Source organism: Myiozetetes cayanensis, unplaced genomic scaffold, assembly GCF_022539395.1.
Source record: "Myiozetetes cayanensis isolate MyiCay16 unplaced genomic scaffold, myiCay2020 scf3, whole genome shotgun sequence".
Taxonomy (NCBI): domain Eukaryota; kingdom Metazoa; phylum Chordata; class Aves; order Passeriformes; family Tyrannidae; genus Myiozetetes; species Myiozetetes cayanensis.
The window spans coordinates 21778256-21805513 of NW_026087521.1; the positions used below are offsets into that span (position 1 = coordinate 21778256).

Here is a 27258-nt window from a genome sequence, read left to right on the forward strand (position 1 = left end):
TTACCTGAGCAATGCCAGATGAGGATTAAAGGAGAAAGAAAAGGTTGCAGGGTGTCTTTTGACATACCAATGTGGACCCCAGCAGAGAGACACCTGTGAGGAAAGGATTGACACTGATGAGAGCCTCCTGAGCCCAAGATGATAACACCTGGATCATACTGATTATGCCTCTGAGAGTTACTAAACAAATAAATGTCTCAAAGCAAACACAGAAAAAAGCAAGCCTCTTCTATGCAAAACACTCAAATGAAGGGAAGAGAAAATGGAAGTGATGGAACATGCTTCTTCCATAATTTTGAAAGTAGTTAGTTGGAGGAATGGGAAGAGATATGGAAAGAAAAAAAGAAAACCAGATCATAGTTATGCTTTTCTTGGTGCTGTGCAGCGTGGAGGCCAAGCTGGTGAAAAAGCCCTTCAAGCGAGAAGTCTGATCACTGACAGCATGGTGCTCACTTCTGCCTCACAGCAAGTGATCCTCACACACCGCTTGGTGGAAAGGCAAATGGAATCACATACTCATAGAATGGCCTAAGTTGGAAGGAACATTAAAAATCATCTAATCCCAGCCCCTCTGCCATGGACAGAGACACCTTCCACTAGGAGGTTGCTCAGAGTCCCATCCAACCTGGCCTTAAACACTTCCAGGGATGGAGCATCCAGAGCTTCTCTGGACAACCTGTTCCAGTGCCTTACCACCCTCACAGTAAAGAATCCCTTCCTAATATCTAATCTAAACCTCCTCTCTTTCAGTTTAAAGTCAATTCTCCCTTTCCAACCTTCTTGTAGGCTCCCTTCAGGTACCAGAAGGCTGCAATTAGGTCACCCCAAAGCCTTCTCTTTTCCAGGCTGAACAATCCCAATTCTCTTAGCCTTTTCTCATAGGAGAAGTGTTCCATCCCTCTAATCAACTTGGTGGCCCTCCTCTGGACTCACTACAAGGTAGATGGGGTGTAGCATCTTTACTTCCCTATATATTTTAATGCAGCCTTCCCCTCTGCACTGCAGTGTAGGTCCTTCTCAAAAGCAGCCATATAGGTACTGTAAAGGAAATTGTGCCTGCACTGATTAGCTCAGCGTTTGCATTTTGAAGGATTGTAATATATCTGGTGTAAGAGGCAGGAGATCAGAGGAGAGCTACAGCTTCAACAGCATTTCCGGACTAAATCCCTAACTTCACTTAAAAACTAACTCCTGATCTGCCTTCAGTCATTCCCAGCTGATGTGAACTAAAACAGATGCGCTGCTTTTAGTATGATACTTAAGGCCACTGCTTGCTTTTAAATGCCAGTAATGGCCCTGGAGACCTCCCGTGACCTCAGAGCAGCAGGCAGCATCTTTTGCTAACAAAGACTGGAACAAGGTGGACACATTTGGATCATTCTTTTCACAGATCATTGCAGCTCTCCCAGCCCTAGCAACAGAACTGAATGGCTCTACAGAGGTTTTCCATCCCATGGCTTGTTGAAGAACTGAACTGTTTCTCCATTTGCCCCAGAAATAATGAACTCTCCAGACTTCTTAATGAAAAGCAAATGAGTCTGCCCAAGAGAGACACATTAACCTTGAATTTTAGGGAAGAAAATAACCTCTAAAGAAAACTGGAGTCAAATTGAAAATCTGTTGAGACCACTGCACCATTTGGAGGGGGGGTTAAATATTTATCAGCTTGGAAAGAGGCTGATTTGGAAAGCATGTTCATTGAAATATGACAGAGTGAAGTTTGGGTCTTTGTTTCGAGCCATCTCAGGCATGGGAGTCCCAACACAACAGAAGCACTGGAGACACAGAAATTCCACCCTGAAAGTGAGTAATTGACCCATCTCTGTTGAAAGAACCTCTGCACCCATCACCCAGCTTATGGCAGGTGGCACTGCTGGTGTCAACATAACTATGAGATAGTATCAGAAAACCAACAGGCAGAGCAAGCAAATGGGAGATCAATCTTGCAGATCCCCAAATGTGATAAGGACCCCATGTTCCCTGTTACTCACCACCATGTCTCCCCTGGTGGGGAATGTATCTGGGGAACTGCAGAGCAGCACACTGCAGGGGGGATAGCTGACTGCTTCAGAATTAATCATGGAATTCGAGGGATCACAGCCAGCTAACGTCGACAAGGAGCTGAGGGCCCTATTAGCTCTCCAATGGATGACTGTCAGAGGTCCCAGTGCCCTCAGCACTGAACAGGTCTGCTCACCCTGTATTTAATTAGGTATTAGAATGAAATACAGTATGTTGTAATAGTGACCTGCTGTGCAGTCATCCACAGATAAAGCCATGCATTGCCACTCTGAGGTAGCCAGATGATGAGAATCCAGCATGAATGGTCCTCCACATCCAGCACGGTTGTTAGGAAAAGTAATGGTCTTACTTTTCAAATGAGAAGGTGACAGAGCACTAAATAAGAGGAGCTTTCTATAACTAATTTTTATGCTCTACAGAGATAGGAAGCTGACAAAACTTGCTCAGTGCCCTTGATGAGACATCCCGTAACAGGGTGTCTCATAGCATGGAGCTGGCAGAGCAGGATTAGAGCTCAGGATTGTCTGACACCCAGCTGTGAGCTTAGTTCTCCATGTGACCTGTAGGATTCTTTGCAGTGGGAATTTGAGAGTGGGAGCCAGTGGCATGGTGGGGTTTTGCAGGCTGCTCAGCTGTGCTGGGCTATCAATATCAACATCTGTGGTTCTGTTGTCAGAAAGATCTTCGGGTACCAATCCAGAATAATTTAAATCAAGCTAAATCCGTGCTGCCTCATGCTGTCCCCGCTCTCTTCCTGGCCAGAGGTTCCCACCAGCAACACAGCTCTGAAACCTGCAGTAAGAGGTCTAGGGATGCAAACCAGAAGAATCTTCCCTTTTATTGGTTGTTTTTCTTTTCTTTTTTGGTGTGCTGGTTTCCTGCCCTGAAGTGACTGACTGTAGATTTCATGTGAGAGAGGAGGCAGGCAAGGCATGGACAGGCAGACATGAAGGGGCAATTGGGACCACAGCAGTGCTCATCCAAAGCTGCAAAATTGTCCTAGAGCTGCACCTAAAATCCAGCTCTTGGGATCTTTGGAGTGATCAGTTCTCAAACTATTTTTGGTCACTTTAAACTATAGCAGAGACTGCAAAGTTTAGCTCGTGACTGGCTAGACAGAAGTTAATCCTAGCATGGGATGACATAAGTTGTGCAACAAGGGCTAGTGACACACCCAAACCCGTGCTAAACTGGGATGAAAAGCAGAAATATTTACCCTGTCTGAGAGCTTCCTGTGCAGTCATACACTTTCTGGGCTGGTGCTGGCTCGTGTCTTTCTGCTCGCAGTGCAGGCAGAGTTTGCCTGTACCTGCCCACCCTTCACAACTGAGGCTGACCTGACACGGTCAGGGCATGCTTGGGGCATGGGAAAACAAAGAGCTGGCATTTGGCAGAAGTGTTCAAGAGCACATGAAACCTGAGCACTGTTGCCTTCCAACTTGTTTGTGAAACACAGCAACACACGCATGTGTTGCAGATTTAGAGAGCAGTAAGCTGAGACTGAGCGACAGGGGTGACCCCTCTCTGTGTACACATAAACACTTCCTTCAGGTGTCTGCAAAATTTACTGCTTTAACTGTAGCTCATTGACAGCCTTCAAGAACATTCATGACTATGTTAATTAGCTATAGCTCCAAATGTTTCTCAGAAAAAAAACTGGAAAGAAAAGCCGAGGAAATACATATTCCTTCATTAGTGGATTGACCTAATGCTCTCAGCAGAAAGGCATAACAGAGTACAGAAGGAATTATTTCTTACCTATGGAATTTAAGTACCTCCTACACAAGGAAAATAGTCTCATGCACAGAGGCTATACTTGGTTAGTCTGGTGAAATGTCTCCTAGGCCAGTCCTGGAAATCAGACCCAATTTATCCTCAACAGGGTGCATAAGCACTTCTGATTGTCCTTTCAGTTCTTCAAATGCTTGTTTCTTAGGTGACAAAATTACAGAAATGGCATGTCTCCCTTTCAATGATATTGTTTCACAGCTGAGTCAGCCTTGGGATTCCCATCCTGAGGCTTGCCTCATCTGCATTTACAAAATTTCCTACACTGGATCATGGGCTGTGCTTCTCTTTCCACTTAGAAATACAGTGACAATCATGATATTACCTAATATTCATCTAGTCAAAGCATTCCTGTTTGTAAAAAATAAAAATAGTAATAATGCATCCAATAGTCCTTGATGTTTGAGGATCTTGGAGCACATTTGAGTGCATGTTAACATAGCCTTGCACTACTGTGAGATAGATCAGTAGTGATCTCTAAAAGGCAAAGTAGAGGCATAAGAAATTAAGCAGTACATCCCTTGTGTTATAGTTCTGTAGAAAACAATTCAGTAATTCAAGGCTTTATGAAATTCATATTCATTTGAACCTGAAAATAGTCAAAGAATAGAGATAGAAATAAATACACCCGGCAGACAGGCAACAGCTTTGCTTTCAACAAGGACAGATTTTTTTTTTTTTCATACCTCCATTTTTCTTTTGGACTGATCCAACCTTTTCACACAGAACAGTTACATCTGGGTCTGATACTGCACCAGCTACCCCACAGCCAGTGTGTGACAGTTGTCTTATTTTTCCACTGTCTACACAGAAAGAAAGCAACCTGCTTACTGCCGCATATGAGCTGCAGTTCACTCCTTCACCTTCGAGTTTCAGCACAAAGTTGCATCCACGCAGCAGATCCAAATTTGCAACAGACCTTCAACCCATCCTGCTCTCGCAGGACAGCCCTGGCAAGGCAGGGAGCAGTGTGGACCTGGGGGAAACTGTCAGTGCATGCTGGGAGATCCCCACTGTAGCTAACCCGCACCAGTCACCCACTTGATTTGGATGGTTGCAGATCCTGTGGAGTTATCACATCTAAGAACATTAATTTAATAATGGCAGAGCTTCTGTGTTACCGGTTTCAGGATTCTGCTGCTGAAAGCACCACACCATACTATCTTTTTCATAAGCTTCTTGCATTCTTTAACAATGCATTTATGAATTTGCCCATTCCTTTTTAATGGGAAGTCTGCTCCAAGAACCTTCTTACTCTAAGAGCTAAGCCTTGTCTTCTAATTTCTGATTAAAACTCAGTCATGCACAGTTTCTGCCTTTTTTTTTTTTTTTTCCTTACTGCTATCTGTGTCCTGTAGCTCTTTCCCCTTTGCTCTATTTATAGACATGAGCTGAAATCCTTTGAGCCTTTGTTTGGCTAGACTGATCCCACCACCTGTTCTCATCTCTCTCACAGGACAGCCTCTCCAATTCCCCAATTATCCTAGCCATTTTCTGTCCCTCTTCCAATTCAAAACAATTTTTCCTGGCTGTCAGTTACTGGAATTATACACACTCTTCCAGGTGCTGTTTCACTTGGGCCTGCACCCAAGAATAGTGTTTGGAGCTACCTCTCCCCTTACATCCCAGCATTGCAAATCCCCCCTTCATGGTTAACTCATGGTAGTTATATGCCACTCTCAAACAACCTACAGACAAGTCCTCTCTGTTTGGGCTGTGGGTCTGCTCTGCCTTAATCATTACTTCCATAGACCTGATGGAGGAAAACATATGAGCGGTGATGTGGAAGTCTGGAATACTCAGAGCTTCTGCTCTCTTCTGCAAGAGTTGTAACTGCGTTGTCCTAACATGTGGGCAAGGGAGAGGCCTTGGCCATACCTTCCTGCTCCCTTCTGCCTGCAGCTTCCCAGGACATACATTCTCCCACCAAACCACGCAGGGACTGTCCTGGACCAGCTCTTCTGGCTCCCCCCATGTGTGCAGCACAGACTCGGCCTCCAGAAATGAATGTGGCTTCACCTGGCAGGAGCCTCCAGGGCCGCCTGCCCTGTTTGGAGGGAAGGAAGCACATCTGCAGGGCAGTCAGACCAGCACCTCTGCCCTCAGCTAAATCCCAGCAAAGTGGGTCACTATACAGAACATCAACAGGGGACTCAGCAGGAGGCAGGAAACTTCCAGAAGATGTGGACATACAATTTCTTGGACTTTCATAAGCTCCTTTTCTTTCTATATACTCAGACACTTCCCTAGGTGATGAGGCATGAATTAAAGGGCCACATACTGGAATTACAGGTAGCAGTCAGGCTCTGGTAGGTCAGCTCTTTTATGGAATCACAGAATCATTAAGGTTGGAAAAGGCCTCTAAGATCACTGAGTCTAACCCTTAACCCAGCACTGCCAGATCCACCTCTAAACCACGTCTCTAAGCACCACATCTACACATTTTTTGAACACTTCCAGGGATGGTGACTCTGCCACTTCCCTGGGCAGTCTATTCCAATGCTTGACCACCCTTTTGGTGAAGAAGGTTTTCTTTCCTTCCCTACTGCAACTTGAGGCCATTTCCTCTTGTCTTGTCACTTGTTACCTGGGAGAAGAGACCATCCCCACCTGGCTGCAGCCTTCTGTCAGGGAGTTGTAGAGATCAATAAGGTCTCCACTCTGCCTCCTTCTCTGCAGGCTAAACAACCCCAGCTCCCTCAGCCATTCCTAAGAGAACTTGTGCTCCAGACTTTCCACCAGCTGTGTTGTCCTTCTTTGGACATGCTCCAGCACCTCAATGTCCTTCTTGTAGTGAGGGACACAGGGTTCCACTTGTTCCATTTTACACAGCATTGATGACAGATTTTGGTTTGTTTGTTTCTCTGACTGATCTTTGAGAGAAAATGGATGGCCAAAAACTGGTGGAGCCTTATGAGTCCAAATGAGGAAAATACCTGCATCCTGGGGCTCCTGAGTACAATTCTGATGGGGGCATAGCACTGGCTGTGCAGGAACTGACCCAGGGACAGCATCCCTACAGGTCAAACAAGAGCTAATCAGGCCTCCAAAGGAGATCATTTGTCTCCGTATGACTGAATGGAAGGATACAGAAACTGAACTGAGCTTACAGGCAGGACCTGGGCCCCAAGGGCAATGCACAGTTGCAGGGTGTTTGTTCCCAAGGCAGGAACTCATCTTGGCACCTCCTGGCTCCTGCTAAACCATATTCCTATTGGAATATGGAGGCACAGTATGTCCTGGAGTGGGGTTTGTCTGCTTGTTCATACGGTGCTTGCTTGCTTGTTTGAATGGAAAAGAGACTGTTCCTTAAACACAATCACGAGGGGGCTCAGCAGCAGGGCTGACACCCATCTGAGGAGAGAAGGGGACTGGCTTTCCCTTCAGTGGGTCATAAAAACCTTAATGAGGTGTTCTGGGGGGTTCTGCCTTGTGGCTCTGCAAATAGGAGCCATGGTTTGAATTGCTTCCAAGTGAAACCACTGTGAAATGTATGTAGGCAGAAGGTAATTGCCCAGATCAAACATTGGCTAAGGCACAGGACTGACCCTTCATAGAATCATAGAATCATAGAATTAACTGGGTTGGAAGAGACCTCCGAGATCATCAAGTCCAACCCTTGATCCAACCCCACTGTGATTACTAGATCATGGCACTCACTTCGTGAGCAACTGTGCCCCAGCAGCATCAGTAACCACATATGGCCACCAGCTCCATTACCTTACAATACGTCAGAGTAGGGCTCACACCTGAGAGGGCTGATGGCCACTTCACAGCCTCCTCAGGAGTCAGGAGTTCTGGCCAAATTTTCTTAAGGACTCTGCCCATCACCCTCCCATTCTGCAAAAGAGTAAGACTCAACAGCACTTACCAACCTGAAAGATGAATCCTACCTTCCCTTCTCCTTTTTTCTAGGTTTTTTTCTTCTTCCACATTCTTCTCTTCTCTCATCAGTCACTTTTCAGTATTCATTTTCTTCTTTATCATCTTCTTTTTCTGTATAATTTTTCACCTCCCATACAGGTAATTTCCTCACTTCTCACTCTCCCTCTTTGTTAAAAGTACAATTTGGTTTTTTAAAAACATTTTCTTGTGTCCCACCAAATCCTCTCCATTTTCCTTTTCCTGTGTTCCCTCCCTGTCTTTTATTTTCCCTTGCTTAGCTGCTTTTGCCATTTGATTAAATATCCAGGATGTTTCTCATCCTTCACAAAGTTTCTGGAGGCAAGGTCTGGGGCCAGAGGTCTACTCCTGACTGTGATCTGCATTCCAGTATTGCTTCCATCCTCAGAAAATCCCAAGCCCCAGCTTCCATTTGGTCATGGCAAACTGATCATAGGTTGATTTTTATGCTATGGAAGCCTATGCAACTATAAAGGCAGCTAAAGACTAATTGTACGTACCATATTTCCTGTGACACTGGGTCTAGAAATACTCATGAGTTGTTGTGATCCTGAGGCAAAAAAAAAAAAAGTTGGAAAGTGTTTCAGTTAGTTATATTTTGCTTTTGTTATGTTCTAGTCAATAAATACAAATGCAAAAAGGTATTTTCACCATTTTCTTGCTATGACAGTAACATTCCTGACAATGCACTAAAGGATCCCCTTTCCATTATGCTTCATTTCCCTCCAGTAATTTTTTCCTATGTCTGGGGAAATCTGTCTAATCAATATTTCTAGGAAGAAGCTTACCTGTGTTTTGTCAGTGCCTCTGCAGTGTTGAGTAACTTAGTAATTAGTTTTCTTTGATGTGGTATTATATAAAAGAAATAATAATTCTGTTATTTATAGTTGCAATGAACAAACTAATTAATACTTAGTAGTGCTTCTGAAGATATCTCTTCTCTCGCCTTTCAACATTTTGGCTACTACTCAGTTTTCTTCATGTTATCACTACCTTCACACTAGCTGAAGCACCCAGAACCATAACTAATCTGACCAAGGGAGATGTCTAGTGCTACATGAAGAAGGGCTATTCATGCCATTGCCTGTGATGTGATACCTCCAGCCATGCATCTCCCAGTGATGTTGGCTCTGCTTCCACTGTATCATATTGACAGTTCACACCCTGCTTGTTGTTCAACTGATACCATAGGAAAGCCTTTTTCCACCTGAATGGCAGACTGCTTTTCAAGTTTCTCTGTCTGACTGGATATCTGAACTGGGGTTAGTTCTGCCTAAATACAGCACGTGTACTGAATGGATCTCAGTTGAATAATTCTGCTGCACCCGTAAAATATCAACATTAATATTTAACCTATAAGTCAACATGAACTACGTATCTATTCATCTACCACTGCTTCTCTTAGACCAAGGTTTGGGACGTGGTATGCAACACCAGTGACTCGACACAGCCCATATCTTAGTTTTAGTTGTACATAGCCTTATGAACCACTTTTTCCTATGTCAATAATGAATTGCACTAATATATGGACTCAGGTACTATCCTCCACACAGGCTCAGGTGCAGCTGAGGAAGGTCTCAGGTTCTTTCCCAGGAGACTTCCTGAATGTTCATGAACTTGGTGCAAATGTCTGGTGGGTTTTCACTCACAGAAATAAAGGACTTGAAAGCTTCAAACCACATTTATTGTAAATTCATGGAAAAACCAGAAGAAACCACAGACTGTTAAACTATTACATCTCAGTGTGAAGAACTTGCCAAGTGATGTGCAATCAGATATTGACAAGAATATCTAAATAAGCAGCAATTTCTCAATAGAAATCTCGTTAAATAAAAAAGAAAATAATTTCCATATTTACAGATTACAAGGCAAATGGATCCTTAAAGCATTATTTTGTTTTTAGCGGTTTTATTTCTTTGAAATAAAAGGGAAATGGCTTGAATCTAAGAGTGTACTTTGGAAGCAGCTTGCTAGACAGTCTATGTTACCACCAATGAAAGGACAAGAAGCCTCCCCTCAGTCACTGCAGGGTTCTGCTTCTTCTGTCATCCAGGCTTTCACCGAAGGGCTTCTGGTACCTCCACCTATGAAACAGAGGTGGGAAGGGTGTTCACTACATTTGCTGTACAAGCTGGATGGCAACATTCCTACCAGACATACACTCCCAAGAGCCCTGTGCTATCCACCATCTCCCAAGAGAGAACCTGGGAAAGTACCCCACTTTCACAGTTGGAGAGAAATCAGTGTGCTGAGAAGAGCCTAATCAGGGGGAAACCTCCTCCCAACTACTTTATTATGCTCACATTTCTAAGAATTTTCATTTATTAAATATATGTACTAAAATTAACTGAGCCTGTGCTATTTTTGGGCCACAATCAGTTACTGAAATAGGATCTCTTACTTACCCGCCTTAATTGCTTTAGGCTGCTTGCCCGGATTGCTTCCATAAGGTTGTCATGGAGAGATCTTTGTGGGGTGGATGGACGGGTGGAGGGTCGTGAACCTTCCTCTGATTTTCTGTCTGAGACTGATTTTAGAGAATCTTTAATTTCTTTCAATATATTGTTCTCGTGTTTTCTGCTTTTTTTGCCTTTTTTCTTTTTCTGTCCATTATGTAAATCTTTTTTTGCACTTTCTTGCTGTTTGATGACTTCAGCTATGTTCCTGGTTGGTGCCTTCTTCTCTGGAATAACTGGGGGAGGAGGAGGTGGGGGTGGGGGTGGTGGGGGAGGGGGAGGTGCAGGAGCTGGAGGTTGACTTTTCACTGGAGGTGCTTTCTTAGGGAGCTTTGGAGAAGACCATGGTGAGCTCCTAGGTGACACATAAGGTGAGGACCGAGGTGTCCCCTTCTGCAAGACTTTGGCCTTTGGATTGGTGGCTCCATCACTGCCTGACTCTTGTTGCCGCTGCTCCTGCATACGCTTTTGCCTTTGTTTATCCATATTTCTTGTCAGGATACTTGTCATGCTCATTCTTGGGCCAGCAAGGTCAAAGTGGTAGCCCAGCTTGACCAGAGTGGTGTTCTCTTTCAACAGCTTAACTATGTCCATTTCCACCTGGCTGCCCATGATGTGCCTTTGATTGTGGAACCGCAGTTCTGTTAGAACCTTGTTATTCTGCAGAGCTCTCATGATGGCCAGCACGCCTTTGCCTGTGATAAAATTTGACTCGATATTCAGACTAGTTATATGCTGATTTACCTTTAACATACCAGCAATAGCTATTGCCACGTTGTCATCAGCATGGGTGTTAGCCAAGCTGAATGACTTAACCACTGTGTTGTCCCTCAGGGCTTGGGAAAACTGTATAAGCATCTGTGAAGTGATGTTTTCAATGTTGTTCAGATTGACCTCTGTAGTGTCAGGGTCATTGCTCCTAACTTTTTCCAAAGCATCCTCAATAACTGTTGGATTTCCACAAGGGTGAATGGCACTGCTTTTTAAGCTCTGACTATCATTGTCTTTTCCATCATGGCCATTGAGTAAGTTTTCACTGTCTTTTGAGCCATTACACTTTTTGCGTCTGATGTGGTCAGAAATCCTGCCGTTCTCAGGTCTTTCACCACCTGCAGCATTTTGCTCTTCCTCATTCTCATCATCACTCTCATCTTCATCTTCCTTCTCATCATCTTCTTCTTCATCATCCTCTTCAGTATATGCCTCCTCAGACACTTCGCTATTGCTTTCTGTGAAACATTCTTCTTGCAGCTCTTCTGAATTGTCTTCTTCTTGTTCAGAATCCTGAACAGGAATGTAGGTGTGGGTGTTAAACATGACTGAAATAATATAGCTACTGACTTTTAGCATAAAAACAACTATATTTAAATTATATGTTAATATTGAAACCTAAAAATAAATGCCCAGAGATTTTCTGTTAGAAGAACAAAAATGCTGCAGCACCTAACACCTTTTTAACATTACTTCTTTCACATTCTGTAGAAAATGTTCAGCATAAATTGCAACCATTTTACCAATGTCAGTGATTTTGCCAGGAGAAAACCTGATACAAGATATTACAACAAGGACATACTCCACGTTTTCTGTGTTGGCATGTCTGCAAGGGGATATAATTTGTACCCTTGCCAGCAGAAACAGAAGACAACAATTTCAGAATGAACATGAGCAACAAGCTTCTTCATTTCATGAGGATTAGACATCTGTGTCAATGCTCAGGCTCCCTTGCATATGTTAGTACATCTAAAAATGTTAAAGATTGCCATGATTTAACATAGAAATAGTGTCTGCATGTGCAAGCATGTATACCAGCATGCAACACAGTACAGAATTACAGGAGTCATGTAAAGAAGACTCTGGATGCACTGCATGAACTTAGAAATTATTTGTGAAGAAAGGATTCAGGTGCATTTCCACAGGAAACACGGAATGCAAGGTAACACATGAAGAACCCCCAAATTTCTTCATGTTTACCAAGAGCTCAGTCTGTGCTCACCGGCAGCTGTTGCAGGTCAGCTGCCATACTATAAATCATTATAATTCATTGTCTACAGAGTAAATGCATTTTTTTTCTGAAACATAAGGTTATTTTAGTGTGTTTGGTGAGTACCAGGAAGGCAAATTTGGAACTGTGCCTTAAAGCTCTGCCTGGTGCCATTAGCAGTTATGGTGGCAAAAGAGAATTCTCTGCACTGGAGCAGGAGAAAGTCTTTGTCCCAGGAAAGCTCCAGTCTCCACCTGGAAGACTCTAGTAGCGCTGCAGGGATCTGTGGGCCGTGACTGATCTATGTGCCACAGTCTACAACCAACCTTTTGTCCCAAAATATCTCCCACATCATATTTTGCCTACTGGACAAGCCATGGCTTATGCCTTTTTATTTACCACTGTAAATGTTCATAAAATTTTGGATGAAATATAATCGTTCTGTATGCATTAGGTCAGCAACATTCATGAGGTTCAGTGGGTTTTTTTCAGTCTTTGTAAAATACTAGAGGGTATTTTCCAAAGTAAATAAACTCTGCAGAGACACAGCAATTGTGTTTCTGGAAAAAACTAACAGGACAGCCTACTTTTAGACAACCTGTGTAGTTTTAGGTTTGCTTAATTATCTAGCTCTGAAAACACAGGGAAAGGTTAAAATAACAGTAGTGACAGATTGCACTGTACTGTTTCACAATCTTAAGCAGAATTCTGTGTTGGGACACATGCAAAACAGATGCTAATTGTAATGTTTGCAGAGCGGTGACTCGTAATGAAACAGGACATTGAGCTGTTCCTGCCTGATGTTCCTGATCATTCAGCACCTGGGGGGCTTGCAGGGTCCCATCACATGGACCTGCACATAGAGGTCTTGCAGGATCCAGCCCCATTGCTTCTCCTGTGGATCATGTCCAGGAAGGCCCCTATGCGGAGAGATTGAGAGATACTGTTCTATACCTATACCTAATATACCTATAGGTTTATTATTGGGACTAAGATTTATATCTGTAGCTTCTATATATGTGAAGAGTTTTAAAACCTGAAAACACCATGTATCCAGGAATTTATCTTCACAGCTTTGCTGCTCTCTCTCTATGAATATATACTACAGTCTTCAACACAGCTGCAGATGAGCAGAAGGTGGTGCCTCTAAATGCACTGCTAATATGTTTGATGTCGCTAGATTAATTAAAAAAAAATACTTGGGTTTGGGTTTTTGGGCTTTTTTTGACTGGCATTTCTGGGGCCAGAGGGGGAGTTTAGTTTCCTGTCACATACATTGCTTGGTGTCACAGCAATCCACATAATAATTTTAAAATTGATTACTATTCTCTTTGCAGATCCATAGAGATGTGCTCTATTACTGTGGCAGCACTCCAGTACAGGACTGCTGGAGGCAGCCTGCAGGGCTTCACCTTACATTGTAGCAGTAATTTCATGAAAATTTAGGACTAAGGTAGTCAATGCAGAGGTAAATATCTCTGGAGGACAAGTTATTCCCCCTAAAAGGCTATCTGCAGCTTGTTTGCCTTCTGGAGCAGCTGATCTCTCACCACTAACTATAGAAGGAACACAAATAACCATCTTAGATAAAGGTGTCTAACTTCCAGACAGCTGAAAGCAAGAAGAAAATGGCTTTCGAGGAGCTTTTTTACTGCCTTCAGCATGTCAACATTTTCTTTTTTAAGGATGCATTTAGGAAGCTTCTTCTTAGATCAAAAAGTATAGATGCTTTTGTCAGCACTTTAAGGTTTAGCCATAACCTATCATTAATGCTGTATAAACATGGGGGATGGGGGGAGGGGAAGAAAGATCCTGGCATTATATAAGACACAGAACTAGACCTGTTCAGAAAGTTTTTTAGAACTGCCCAGGTTTCGAGTTCCAGGCTCAGCTGGAAATAAACATTAATCTTGCCATTGCCTCCCTAGGACTTGACAAACAGGGAGTGAAGTCAACGACTGCAAGCTGATACTAATGGTCTGATGACAGCTACTGGTCTGTGCACTTGCCTGCAAAGACATCATACCACTGTTCACAAGCAGGAGAAAACATATGTAAAAACATCCTGGATATTGCAGGGTATTTTAATCCATCTGACATTTCTCTAGAAGGATATTTTAGCTAATGTATAGATTGCAATTATTTTTTTGCAAATGAACCAAATTTCTGAATCAAGGCTGTTAGAGGTTCTGAGTCCAGTTTTACTTACTTTTCCTTTCTTGCATTATTTTCTATTTAAACATAAGAAAACATGTCCCTACAAACAGAGTCAGAGCTTGGTATGAAGCAGCACTTAAAAATTGCCATGTCCCCCCATCGAGCCATTGTGAAAACAGAAGTTGATTTTTGACTGAGCTCAGTCTCAGAAGTACTTCTAGCAAGGACCTGGGGGTGCCAACAGGGACATCAGCTGAGACAGAGTGCTCATTGCTTGCCAAGACTGAGCCCTTCACTCCTGCCCAGCTGTAATGTTCCTTTCAAGTTCAGGGACTGGCTTTTATTAACTTTTTTATTTTGGGGGATGAGTTGCCTAACAAACACTATTGGCTGTTTTTTTTGGGAATACAGTTAAATGATTCAGCTGATCACTCTACCCCAGGCCACTTTTTAAATAATGTAACCCTCTGACAACAGTTGCCAGAAGACTCCCAAGCTGTGCCAAGGCTCCTCAGCACGGACAAAGCAACACAAGCTGCTGACTGCAACACAGCTTCGTTCCAGTGAGCACAAAGCCTGGTATCTGCTTACTAAACTTCTGACATAACGTGTATTCAAAATTATCTTCCTGACATGCTTCTGAGCAGCCAGTACTAATTGTTTTTTAAGAAAAGTAAAAGGTACTTTCTGTGGTTTTTTTTAAAAATCAAATGCTTTCCAAAAGCCCACATTTCTATCTATCAATAATTTTTAACATGCCCTTTAATTTTTTTCCTATTTTAATCACTGATGATAGTTTCTATGGCACTTTCTTCTGTTCTGAATGGAGCATTTAAGGTACCTCCTGCAAGAGCAAAAGCTCTCTGAGCTAATACACAGAGCTCTAGCAGACACAGAAGCCTGGCTAACAATGTTCTTAAAAATGCTACAAGAGACTGAAAGGAAATTAAATCAGTCAGTGAGATCATGCCAGTGAAGAATAACCCCAAATATTTATAGGAAATAGCAAATGCCTTGGCATCTTACCTTGTCACATGCACCCAACCTCTCTTTTTCTAAGAGTTTTTTGGTCTCCCTCTCCCAATAGGCCATCAGCGCTTCCCTGCTGAAAGTCCCTGTCGGTGTTTTCTCCGTCAGGCTTTTCTGCCGTTGCCCCACTGGAAGGTTACGGTCAGGCTCTATGTCCTCCAGCTCCCGCTCCAGCTCCTTCAGCTCCTCTTCAGTGAGAGAAGCGAGGAGCTCATCTTCATCAATGTCTTCATATTTACTGAGCTCTCTTCTGTAGCCAAAGGTAGACATGGTCCTGCTTGGTCAGGCTGGTACAAAGCTGAAGTGACCAGGCATTCAAGAAGGCTGAAGCAAGCGAGCAAGCTGTGTCTCGTGTGGTCAGCAACTGTTTCCCTGCATAGCAGAGGCACCCTTTTAAGAGTAATCATCAGGGGCTTACGACAATGCATGAAGGGATGAAAGCATGCTCTGTTTTAAGCATCAGACGTCAGCTGGACATCTGAACAGCAAGAATGTCCCAACACTAGTGTTTGCAGGTCCCTTAAAGAGGGGGATTATTGACACACTGGCCATGGCCATATTTAGAGCAGGCAGCCAGTGGGAGAATACCAGCCTCGCAGACGGGGGGGCAGCAGCAAATAAAACCCTGGGCGCACTTACACCAATGTTGTGTCCCAATTGTGGGAGGGAAAGAACAATGAAAATCCATTTAATCCTGAGCTGTCACAGGGGCTGGAAATAAAACACCCTTGCCATTGTTCAGCGGACTTCCTCTTGCTTTCACGGTTTTTTAGTGGAACCATGCTGTTATCTCGCCAAGGTGTTTGCAGGCGGTTGGAATCGGTGGAAAGGCAGCTGAGGGGAGGAGGTCAGCCTGCCAGCACCTGTGGGGAGCACTGTTCTCATAATGTCACGTTGTGCCTGTAAAAAATCACCGGAATATTTATTAATTCCCTTATTTTTTCTAGGATGATCAGAGGGAGAATCAGCTTGGCTTGTCCATTTGGAGCTCCTGTGAGATTTTTTTTTTCATGTAGAGAATTGCACTCTGCTAGGAGGAGTGAGTAGATTCCCCCAAAACTTTAGGGGGAACAAGCCCTGGGTGGACAGCAGGGCTCTGCTTTCATCATTTCTGACAGCCCAAGCAACTGAAGGCCTCTAGTGGTTATTCTATTAATGGCTATTACTTGCTGTCACTGCCTGGCGTCCAGCTGGAGAGTGCCCTTCATTTCTTTATTCTACATGCCTATCACATTATCATTTCTGTTAAGAGATGATACATTATTATGATATTAATTTTATAGACAGGTATGTTCCTCTGTGAGAAACTACAGAAAAAAGGTAAAACTTTGCATTGTTTCTTATTTTTCTCTATTATCAGTGAATGATGGTGAACTAGAAAAGTTTTCTGAAATGTGAAGGCCAGCAATATCTGCAAACGTGTGTTGTGAGAGAGAGAGAGAGAAAGTTGGTTTTGATACAGAGAAGTAGGAACGCATCTGTAACAACATATATCAGCCTTCTGAAACAATTACACACAGTGCATTCTAGACAGTCAAACTACTATTTAATAGAAATGTGACAATAATTTAAGTACTGTTCTTGTCGAACAAAAATTTTTTTTTTATTAGTATGGATTGGACGCCTGAACTGATGTATGGTGCTTAGCCAAACTGCTCACTTAGCTTTATTATTGTGCATATTGCTTTACTGACAATGGAGAAAGGAGATTGAGCTTGGTCTTCATAAAGATTTGACAAAGAAATTATATTTTTCCTCTGATCATCTGCCTTTATGAATGTCATGCAGTTGTCTTGTTGAAGAATTGGGATGGAAGCTCATAAGCTTAGTCTTCTCTAACACACAAAATACATTAATAAAGCAGATTGAGGAATATCTGCATCTTAAAATTAAATAAATATTTGCAGGTCATTTATAGTGACCAAATCTTTGGACTAAATAAAAAGGAGGAAGAGGCTTGGCTTACTGAGCTAAGAGCATGACCTTGACAGTATAAGACACAGTGACGCGCCAACTGTGTATAGATAAGTCAGTGGGTCAGCAGAAGTTCTGCTCGCTGTTTCAGCTGCACCTACAGAATGAAGCCTGGGCCAAACTCTGTAAAACATGAAAGAGCAGGAAAAAATAGTAAGTACCTTTTTAATTTTAGTGTTGCATCACCAATGCCTTTGGATAGAGCTGATGTTGTATACAACAGCACTCCAAGCATTTTTATTTCTTTTATTTCTTTTATTTCTTATTTTTATTTCTCTATTTTTTTGGTGTATCTAGGACAAAGGTTCACATCATTATCATTGGAGTTAGCCAGAGAAGCAGCACAACAAAATTATCTTTCTGGGGCATGTTTTCACAGACAACATTTTGTTGTACACACTTTTTGTGATGGAGTTGCTTAGGAAATTTGCACTGGACAGATTTTCTGTAGGAAAATGCTGATTGAAACCGAAATGCTTTTGGAAACATGCTATATTTTATTAGTTCAATGTTGATATGTACAACACTGATGTACAATATTAAAGGCAAAAAGATGATGTTAAAAATGAAATTCATTCAAATATACTGTTTCACAACAAATTTTGAGCTTCCTGCTTCTTCTGCTCTCTCAGATACAACAGAATTTGTAAGTCTCTGAATTTTCCTGGGCTAAGAGTCTATAATATATAGAGCCATGATATAATTTAAAGATGTTACTAAAATATGGATATGTTACTAAATATGGATGAGGTGTTTTCTTGTATGTCTCCCCTGAAGTAGAGGGGGAAATGGCACAGTTAGGTGAGGTTATGAGTGGTTTGTGTCCTTTCTTGATCTTATACGTCACTCATGGTAATTTAGTACTCATTCTTTGCAAGGGAATGGCCAAGGGTGAAGACCCATAATCCCTCCCTAGGACAATTTTAATAAAAGTAATAGGGCTGTAGCACATGGCCAACTACACACACAAAAAAGATGCTAAGACTAAGCTGAGTACTCACAGATCAGAAAATGCAGGAATAATATTTGTTCTTTCCTGCTGATGAGCACTGAACACTAATTCCACAGTTCTGTAATCATATACTTTGATCCTAGACCCATGAGCACCCAGAACCTTTACTCTTTCAGTGCATGGGAGAGACCGTACACATTTAACAGCTATTCAGCATTTTGTTTTTTCCCTGTTCTTCAGCATAATAAGACTATCAATGTCTTTAATTATCTAAGGGCACATCAGGGGACATGAAGGTGTTACTACCTTTGTGAGGAAGAAGAATAGAGGTATAGACACCTTAAGACTGAAAGTATTCACTAATTTGGAGTTTAGGATGCCCTTTCTGGTAGTATTTGGCATTATGTAAGCATAACAACTGGTCAGGGCTCAGTTCCTGTGGCCCATTAGCTATAGCTGAAGCTTCCCACCACAGCAACACTTCAGATCACAGGTTCCAACTTCCAAAAGGAACTCTTGCAGCAAAGACAGGAGTGATTGTGTTTTCCTGTTATTAGCATTCTTGCCTGAAACATTTTGTTCCCGTCCCACAGTATCCTTTCTCAGGAGCTATATATGTTCAGATTTCTGTAATGTTCTCTGTAAAAAAAATGCAAAAAAAAAATCTATCTGAGCATCCTGTTATATGTCCCAGGCTGTGCTCTTGAGAACACCATTATAAACAGTACAGGAAGAGACCTTGTGCTAGTGAGGTGGCACTGTGGACTTCCTTCCATCACAGAAGGCAGGAGAGCAGAGTGTGAACCATATCTAGTACAGGAGGGCAGGTTTGCACTGACTTCATTGATCACTGTTTAGGATGAATCCTCCAATTGGATATTAGGAAACCTTTCTTCATGGAAGAGGTTGTCAGGTATTGAGACAGGCAGCCCAGGGAACTGGTTGAGTCAGCACCCCTTGGAGGTATTTAAAAGACATGAAGATACGGCACTTTAGGACGTGATTTAGATGTGATCTTGGCAGGCTTAACATTTGGACTTGATGATCTAAGAGGTCTTTTCCAACCTAAATTATTCTATGATTCCATGACTTGATGACATGCTCTACCACCTTCTAACTGAAGATCCAACCTCTCTTCCCTAATGCCCTGCTGAAATCCTGTATGCAGGAAGTAAACACCAATAGGCCGTGAAAACTCATCACTCAATCAATGGAATTATTAAAAGGTTTGTTCCCTGTAGGACCTGAGCTAATGAGTGAAAACGAGAACTGGAAGTGCCCATTTTATAGGAGCAGGATTCACTCTGTCATTGTATATCTTGGCACCCAGGTTCCTGGCTTTGAGTGGGATAGAGCCTACTCAGCAGCAGCTAGATTGCAGACAAGACTTTCAATCTTCCCAAACTTGGGTGGCCTATTTTCTTGGTTTTAAAAGAGGAAACCCTTCTAAGTGTCCTTTTTGCCTTTCCAAGCAATTAACTATTTCAAGCAGCAGCCAGGAGGACTTTGTTCTGCTTCTCACATTTCCACGCTTGGGGCACACTGTCACAATTGCTGAAAGGACATGAGCAACCCGTGGCAGGTGGTGCTTGCTCCCCTGCAGTACAAAGCCCATAGTTTAACGTTTATTTCCATTTGGATGAGTGCAGGGAAAACTACAGGCAAGCAAAAAGAGAGCTGCACAACCTTGTCCTCAGGCATGGGACAGTGGCTATTTCAGTCATGGCTCCTGAGGACAGCCTGTCAGACAGATGCATTGGCTCATACTAAGCTCAGTCCCACGCTGCAGGAACAGGTCCAATTGCCATAGAGCACATTAAAAACAATGCACCACAGCATGGCTGGGCTTTCCCCATCTCTCCTGCTGTCCTTCTGCACTGCTGCTTGCTCCCACCTCCCCCTGCAGCATTTGCACCCCTCACTGCACATAACAGCTCCCTCACTCCTGCTGTCCACTCGCGCAGAACGTGAGGCACCAGCCCCCAAGCTCTCCCACCTCCCCGTCTTGTGCCTTGTGCTGCTACACTGCCTTCTCTGTACCTGGCCCTGTACCAGGCCCCCCTTGCCTGGCCTTCCTGAACAGCCCCTCACTGTTCTCACCCACTTCCACAGCCTGTTTGCTGACCTGTCCTTCCTTCCTCTCCTTGCACGTCCCCTCTGTCCTGCCCCTGTGTTCCTTACTGCCTGCCTTCCCCCTCTCACCTATAGCAATATCTATCTATCTATCTATCTATCTATCTATCTATCTATCTATCTATCTATCTATCTATTTATCTATCTGTGTATCTCTGTGTCTCAGTTTTTGTATGCTGCTTGTATAGGCCCAGGTTGAACGCATCATTCAAACCATCCTGTAGATATGGAGGGTCAGGCAGCCTGTCCAGTATGCAGGACTGCAAGGCAGACTGATGGGACAAGCTGCTTCTCTTTCCCCTGGGAGACTCACATAACTTGTCAAAATCATGCACATAGTACTGTGCCTGAAAAGGATGTGTCATCACCTCCATTTAACAGTGGTATCAGCGAGCAAATGGAATGAAGCATGCACTGAAGGCATTTGAAGGAACAATTTTTCAGCTGCTTTTCTCCATGCCAGATGATTCTGTTGTCCAGTCCATGTCTCCTGGTGATACCGTAAACATGGAGTCACACAGAAGAAAAAGATCTTTCTCTTCATCCCTGCTGGGGAAACAAAAAGTGGGGTAAGTGTAAAGATGACCCTGATTCAAAATCAGTCCTTGCTTGGAAATCAGATTCAGCATCCTAGTTCAAATATGGATTTTTCTCACAGATCCCCTACAACACACCCCAGGCTACTGGGAGGGCAGATTCCAGGTCTAGATTGCAGTTTAACAACTCAGACCATCACAAACAGTGATCAGCTTTCACTCAAAAACATGTGCATGTGGGCTGCCCTATTGCTCAGATCAGTTTTGAAAACAGCTTTCTCAACAGTTGCTGGGGGCATAAATATACACTATATATCAACAAGCCATGGGGCAACCTCTAATCTGATGTATTTTGCTGATGGGGGTGTTGGGGTTGCCTTACTTATCAAGACAGAAAAGTCAAAGCAAGTGAAGAAATGAATGGTCTCTGTTAGTGCTGCTGATGAGAAGAGAGTAAGGGTGCATCTTGGAAGTGGAGTTGCGGTCGACCTGCCTGCAGGGAAGCACTGGAGTGGAAAATTACTCTGGGTGAAAGCAAGCACATTTCTGGACTAAAAATTTCCTCAACCTTTAATTAAAAGAAGGACAACTCACTGCTCATATTGCAGAGGCACCCTTTATGCATGGATCCTGAAGGTTTATTTTATTATACAAAGAGTCATGCAGCTGGGTGCCACAGGTGCAGCAGACTCGAGATTTATTGCTCCTTTTGTGTACCTGAATCACATTTAAATTTGGAAGGCAAGGGGGACAAATAAATCTTATTGAATAGATGTCATTCCCATTCCCAGTTTTCTTTCCTTCCTACACAGCCAATACTTTTTAATCATCTTGTGTCAGTACAATGTCATGTTCTGTAATAACAGCATGAGATGAACCTGCTTATCTTTGACAGCACAAAGTATTCCTGCCAGGGTTTTGCCCAAAGCAAGTGCTTCTCCACATCTCTGCAGACTGGCCACTTCCTCATTTCTGCCACACCAAAAAGATAAACTACTTTGTACACAGTAATGGTCTTAATGCTCTTGCTTTCATATAGCTGCTCTTATTCCTCAGGAAGAATCTCAGTGTGCTTCGCAAACGTTGCCAACAGATTTACAAACTATATATAGAAATCATTTCACTCGCTACTGATGTACAGACATAGGGTGATCACAGCAGCTGTTTGGAATTACACCGTGATATTGCTCAATGGGTTCAGACAGGAAGTACAGGCCACTGAGTTGCAAAGAAAGTAGTAGAGAAACTGCTCTGTGCACAAAAAATGTGAGTTTTGGAAGTGCAATTGCAATGGGATGCTCTTTTGGCATCTGCAGTTAGCCTATTCTTTAAAAAAAAAAGCATAATAAACTAGGTAAAATCTGCCAGTGTAACCACTATATTACTTGTGGTGGTATTTGCAAATACACTGTAATTTGCATGTGCAGGTCAGGCAATTATTAAACTACAAGTGATTATAAAAGCACATGGATTTAATGCTTTGTTAATGCCTTAGTCCCAGACAGTTCTCCCATGTAGCTTAGCCAAACCTATGGTTTGTCACTCAGATTAAAAAAATGGCTTTGTTTGTTTATACACAGAGATCAAGACAGGTACTTACCTCAATATTTAGCATTTCTTTGTGTATGTGTTTATGAAGATTTTCTTTTAAAAGGAGATGCCAGTGAGATAAACAAGTGATGTACTTCACAGGGAATTAAATACAAGCAGCAGTACTAACCAGGTAAATTTTCTACTGCCTTTTTTTTTTTTTTTAGTCCATATTAATGATAATGGGAATTCTGGGCACTATATCTACCATACACAGAATACGTGGGCCAAAGGCAATGGGTTTGCCCAATCAAATGCAGAGATTTCTACTAAAAAATTTAATTTTTAAAATTAAATGTAAACATGCTGTACATGTCACCAGAGCTACACTGTTATATCAGTCTTATGATTACTAAACATTAATTAATATATTTTTATAGCTTTTCAGAACTACAAAACACTAGTTCCTTGAGGAATATTTCTCCTGATCCAAGTACCTCTTTTGCTACTGTGAGTGACACTTAAGGGATAGAAAATTACTCCCATTGCAATATATATCTTTAAATATTTATACAGCAGTTTGGTACATTCTGCCATGCACTTCTTTCAGATGCAGCATTTATCCTGGTAAAAAGTAGGGTTGGATTTCTTTGAAGTTGCTCCATGCATTTAGAAACAGATAGTGTATTTTTGAGCTAAGATCTTTATCTGTAGGGCATAGAAGTGGACGCTGAAGGACAGACACCTTGAGTGGTAAGGTGCCATTTTTAATAACTACAGCCTAAACAAACAACCTCCACTAGAAAGGTCGGGGGAGGTGGAAGTATAATTGGATTGTTAAGGCTGAAAATCACTTTGTTTGAAATTACTTTTCTTGATATAATTTTCCTGAGCAGAGGTCTATCAGTCCTAAGGCTCACATGAAATGAAAAAGTGGGGGGAAGTCTTTAAAAGGATTGATTTAGCAGGCAGATCATGGCAGTGGCAGAGTACACCAGGCAGGCAAAGCTGGTCACACAGAAGACACTGAGGTGAGGGCCAGAAGCTGTTGATTAGGTGCAGAATCATAGACTTGTTAAGGTTGGAAAACACCTTTAAGATCATCAAGTCCAACCATTAACCCAGCACCACTATCATGTTCACCATTAAACCGTGTCCTCGTGTGCCATATCCACATGTTTTTTGAACACTTCCAGGGATGGTAACTCCACCACTTCCCTAGGCAGCCTGTCTCAATGCTTTACAATGCCTTCCATGAAAATTTTTTTCATCATATCCAATCTAAACCTCTGCCAGCGCAACTTGAGGCCATTTCCTCTTGCCCTGTCACTTGTTACCTGGGAGAAGAGGCCAACCACCACTTTGCTACAACCTCCTTTTAGGCAGCTGTAGAGAGCATTAGGTCTCCTCCCCTAAGCCTCCTTTTGTCCAGGCTAAACAACCCCAGCTCACTCCTCATAAGACTTGTGCTCCAGTCCCTGGGATTGAAAGAAAAGAGGTAAGACCTATTCTACAGAGATAAATTGTCATGAATTTATGTCACGTTTCTCCTTGCAAACCATAGCCAAACAGCTGGATATTTTAGAAGGCTTTTTTTTTCTGCCCCAAGTAAGGATCAGAAAAAAATCCCTTTGCCTACCTCACAGCAGACGCAAAAGAGCTTGTGACTTTGTGACTCTGTTCTTCCATGTGTGACTTTTGTACTAATGGCAATAGTCTGAGAAAGTGCAGCTCAGGCACTAAGAGCCTGTGCCAGAACACAGACTGCTGCATTGAAACAGTAAAACTGCTGCCCACCCCTTCACCACGCCCCCCACCACCTTGGTACCCAGAACAGCCTCTGCCATGCCAGCTGCCAAAATTTGATGGCAGCCACTGCACGGAGTTTTATGGATAACCCACAAGACATTGTGACCCCTACAGTGAATAGCTGGTCGTATATAGGACTCATGGCTGTGGTTTGGTCCTTTCTTCACTGAGCTGTGAAAACATGCACAGCCACAAAGTCCATCCCGTGAGCGCTGCAAAGGCTGATGTAACCACTGCTGAACGTCTGGCTCCTTGGAGAGCTCATCCATTCTGCTGCAGCTGCTTGTGTCAGATTTTATGAGAAACAGAGACCAAATGATACCTCTGATTTCAAACATTGTCCTCAAATCCACAGGAGTCCCTGCCCCTGAGCATGCCTGAATCGGTGCCAGAGCATTTAATTACTTCTAGACAACATCACCCTGCGGCAGGCGGGGAGGGGGGCATGCCATGGAATTGGGTTGCTGTGGAACACCCTGTGAGACACACCCAAATAGCAGAGAAAATTAAATTCCAGTGTTGCAAGGGTTCAATCACAGTCTAAGCAGGGAAAATAAGTATTTTTGTCCTACCAATTTATTTTTCCAGCTGGGGCTGATGCCTTTTCCTCTTTTTGCACAATCACCAGTTCTGGTCCAGTTACATTTCTTGCTCCTACCACCACATACTCAAGTACATAAAAGTAGTATTCAGGGGCTGCAAAATATGGGAGTCAAAAGACCTGTGTTCATGTCCTAGCAGTACCATAAACATGACCTGGGAAAAACAGTTCCCTTTCCCTGACTTTCTCACCTCATATTCCACTTAAAATATAAGTCTTGCTTCTCCTACCTCCATTCACAGACACCTTGAAAACATGAAAAACACTTTCTCATAATGCTGTACTTCCTTTAGCATCTGGGATGAAGCGAGGGAGGACTGGGGGAAGTCTTCAATAAATTAACAGATTCAACAGTGAATGACAGAAAAGCTTAAAACCGGGATTATGCCACCTTCTATAATAGACTACCAAACAACAAAAAGGGCCCATATGTATTGATAAAAAGATAAACACAACAATACCATGTCTTTTTACCTTACCTAATGACATTCAAAAGACTAGTCCGTGGTATTTTAAACACTTAGGGTAATGTTCAGTCCTAGATCTGAATGCTTTGATGCTGCAGGCAATGTAACTAGGGCCTGAGGAGTGTATAAAGTCCTAAATATAAACCTTTGCCCGTGGACTAAAATTACTAGTGGAATTTGCCTCTAGCCACAGAAAGGGTTTAAAATCTCCTGTCTAAAGCCCTATTTGATCATGTGTCCTTTGCTGGTTGCAGTACACTGCATCAAATACACGATTACCCAGATTCTTGCATTGTGGTCACTGTATTCATCTAAATTACCACAACTATCATTAAGCCCATATTTCTGTTTAGAAATTGCCACACAGAAATATCAGTTTACAGGTTATGAAGCAGACACACATTTAGCCTGGTATGTCCAGGATGTATTGGCCAGTGGATCCTTGACTTGACAAGTGGATCCTTGACAGCTGTGTTGGGTCCACTGGGCTTTCTGTGCTCAGGCCATGCCTCCAGTCACCAATCACCCGGGGCATCCTTCTGTCAGGGGCCAGGCCCAGACGCCAGATACTTGGAAATTTTTTGCAAGTGACCAAGTTATTCTTTTTCATCCTGGTCAAAATTTCTGGCAAAAAAACAGAGGATATGTCTTGGAAAGCCAGCTGAATAGTAGCCCTTCTGAGAGCACAAGGAGGAATTAAGATTTCTGTTCAACCCCCTATATGTCCCAGACCAGTAATTTTCACTCCTTGCATTTGCTCCAGTAAATCTGTTGTGACAAGGGATGGGCACACAAAGGACTGATATAGCTGCCTTTAGAAGTGGAATTTACATCTCTGACTCAGAAGTTAATAAGTTTTATATGATAATGACATCCAGCAAATAAGGAGAAGTTCTGAAGAACAGGGAGAGCCAGTGTAGGGAGCAGGGCAGAAGCATTCTGGAGCTGACCTTTGGGTTGTGTAAATGTGTGTATGTATATGTGTGATAATCAGCATATCTCTTAAGTAATAGGTTGCCCAGAGAAATTGTGGCTGTCTCATCCCTAGAACTGTTCAAGGCCAGGTTGGACAGGGCTTTGAGAAAGCTGGTCTAGTGAAAGGAGTCCCTGGCCATGGTAGGGTGGCTGGAACTAGATGATCTTTAAAGTCCCTTCCAACTAAAACACTTGATGATGTTGTGTTTAGCTAAACTGACTATGTCCTATGTAATCCCATCTGCCAACTGTAATATTTTCTTACTTAGAGGGTTTGGATTCTTTTTCTTTCCTCAAGATGGAAGGGATGGTAGAACAAAGGGAGTAACTGCAATAAATTTTTAATTAAATAGTCTTTAAATTTATTCTATTAGATTTTTTTTTCTAGATGTGCAGAAGAATACTTTGAAGTGTACCTCAGCATCACTGAGAGTGTTGTTTAATGTTGTCAATAAAGAAGTGATCTGCCAAAACTCTGAAGGAACCATTATTAAAATTACAGTATTTCTCAACCAAGGGGATATGCTACTTGATTTACTGGTTTGATAGCCTATCAAAATCCAGTCTTTCTTTAAAAGAGCCTACTTAAAGTCCTTCAAATTTTGCCAAGCCTTGAATCATGCACACACAGCAGTTGTACCCAGGAGCTAACAGTTGGTAAAACTATATTTTAAGTGTTTAAAGAATTTTTTATAGGAGTATAATCTTCAGAGTACAAAATGTGCTATATTTCAGAGCAGTTACATGACAGAAATGTGCATTTAGTGATTTTTTTTTCAGCTAAATTAGACATTTATTTTCTGTTACAATTAAACCAATACCACTAACTGAGAGCAGCATATTTCTCATCTTCATTTGGAAGTCCATCATGAAAATTCTTCTTTTATAATTTATTCATCTGAATTCCCATTTAGATTGTACTGTTCTACATAATTATTACAATAT

General features: G+C 42.5%; 1 protein-coding gene across 1 annotated transcript; it reads right to left on the bottom strand.

Moving 5' to 3' along the window:
* Positions 1–9374: 9374 nt before the first annotated feature.
* LMOD2 (leiomodin 2) lies at positions 9375–15709 on the bottom strand. Its single transcript, XM_050324377.1, has 3 exons — positions 15334–15709; positions 10119–11453; positions 9375–9797 (listed from the first exon to the last, which is right to left on the bottom strand). The coding sequence occupies exons 1-3, from the start codon at positions 15604–15606 to the stop codon at positions 9771–9773; spliced, it is 1635 nt and encodes a 544-aa protein (XP_050180334.1). The 5' UTR covers positions 15607–15709; the 3' UTR covers positions 9375–9770.
* Positions 15710–27258: the final 11549 nt, after the last annotated feature.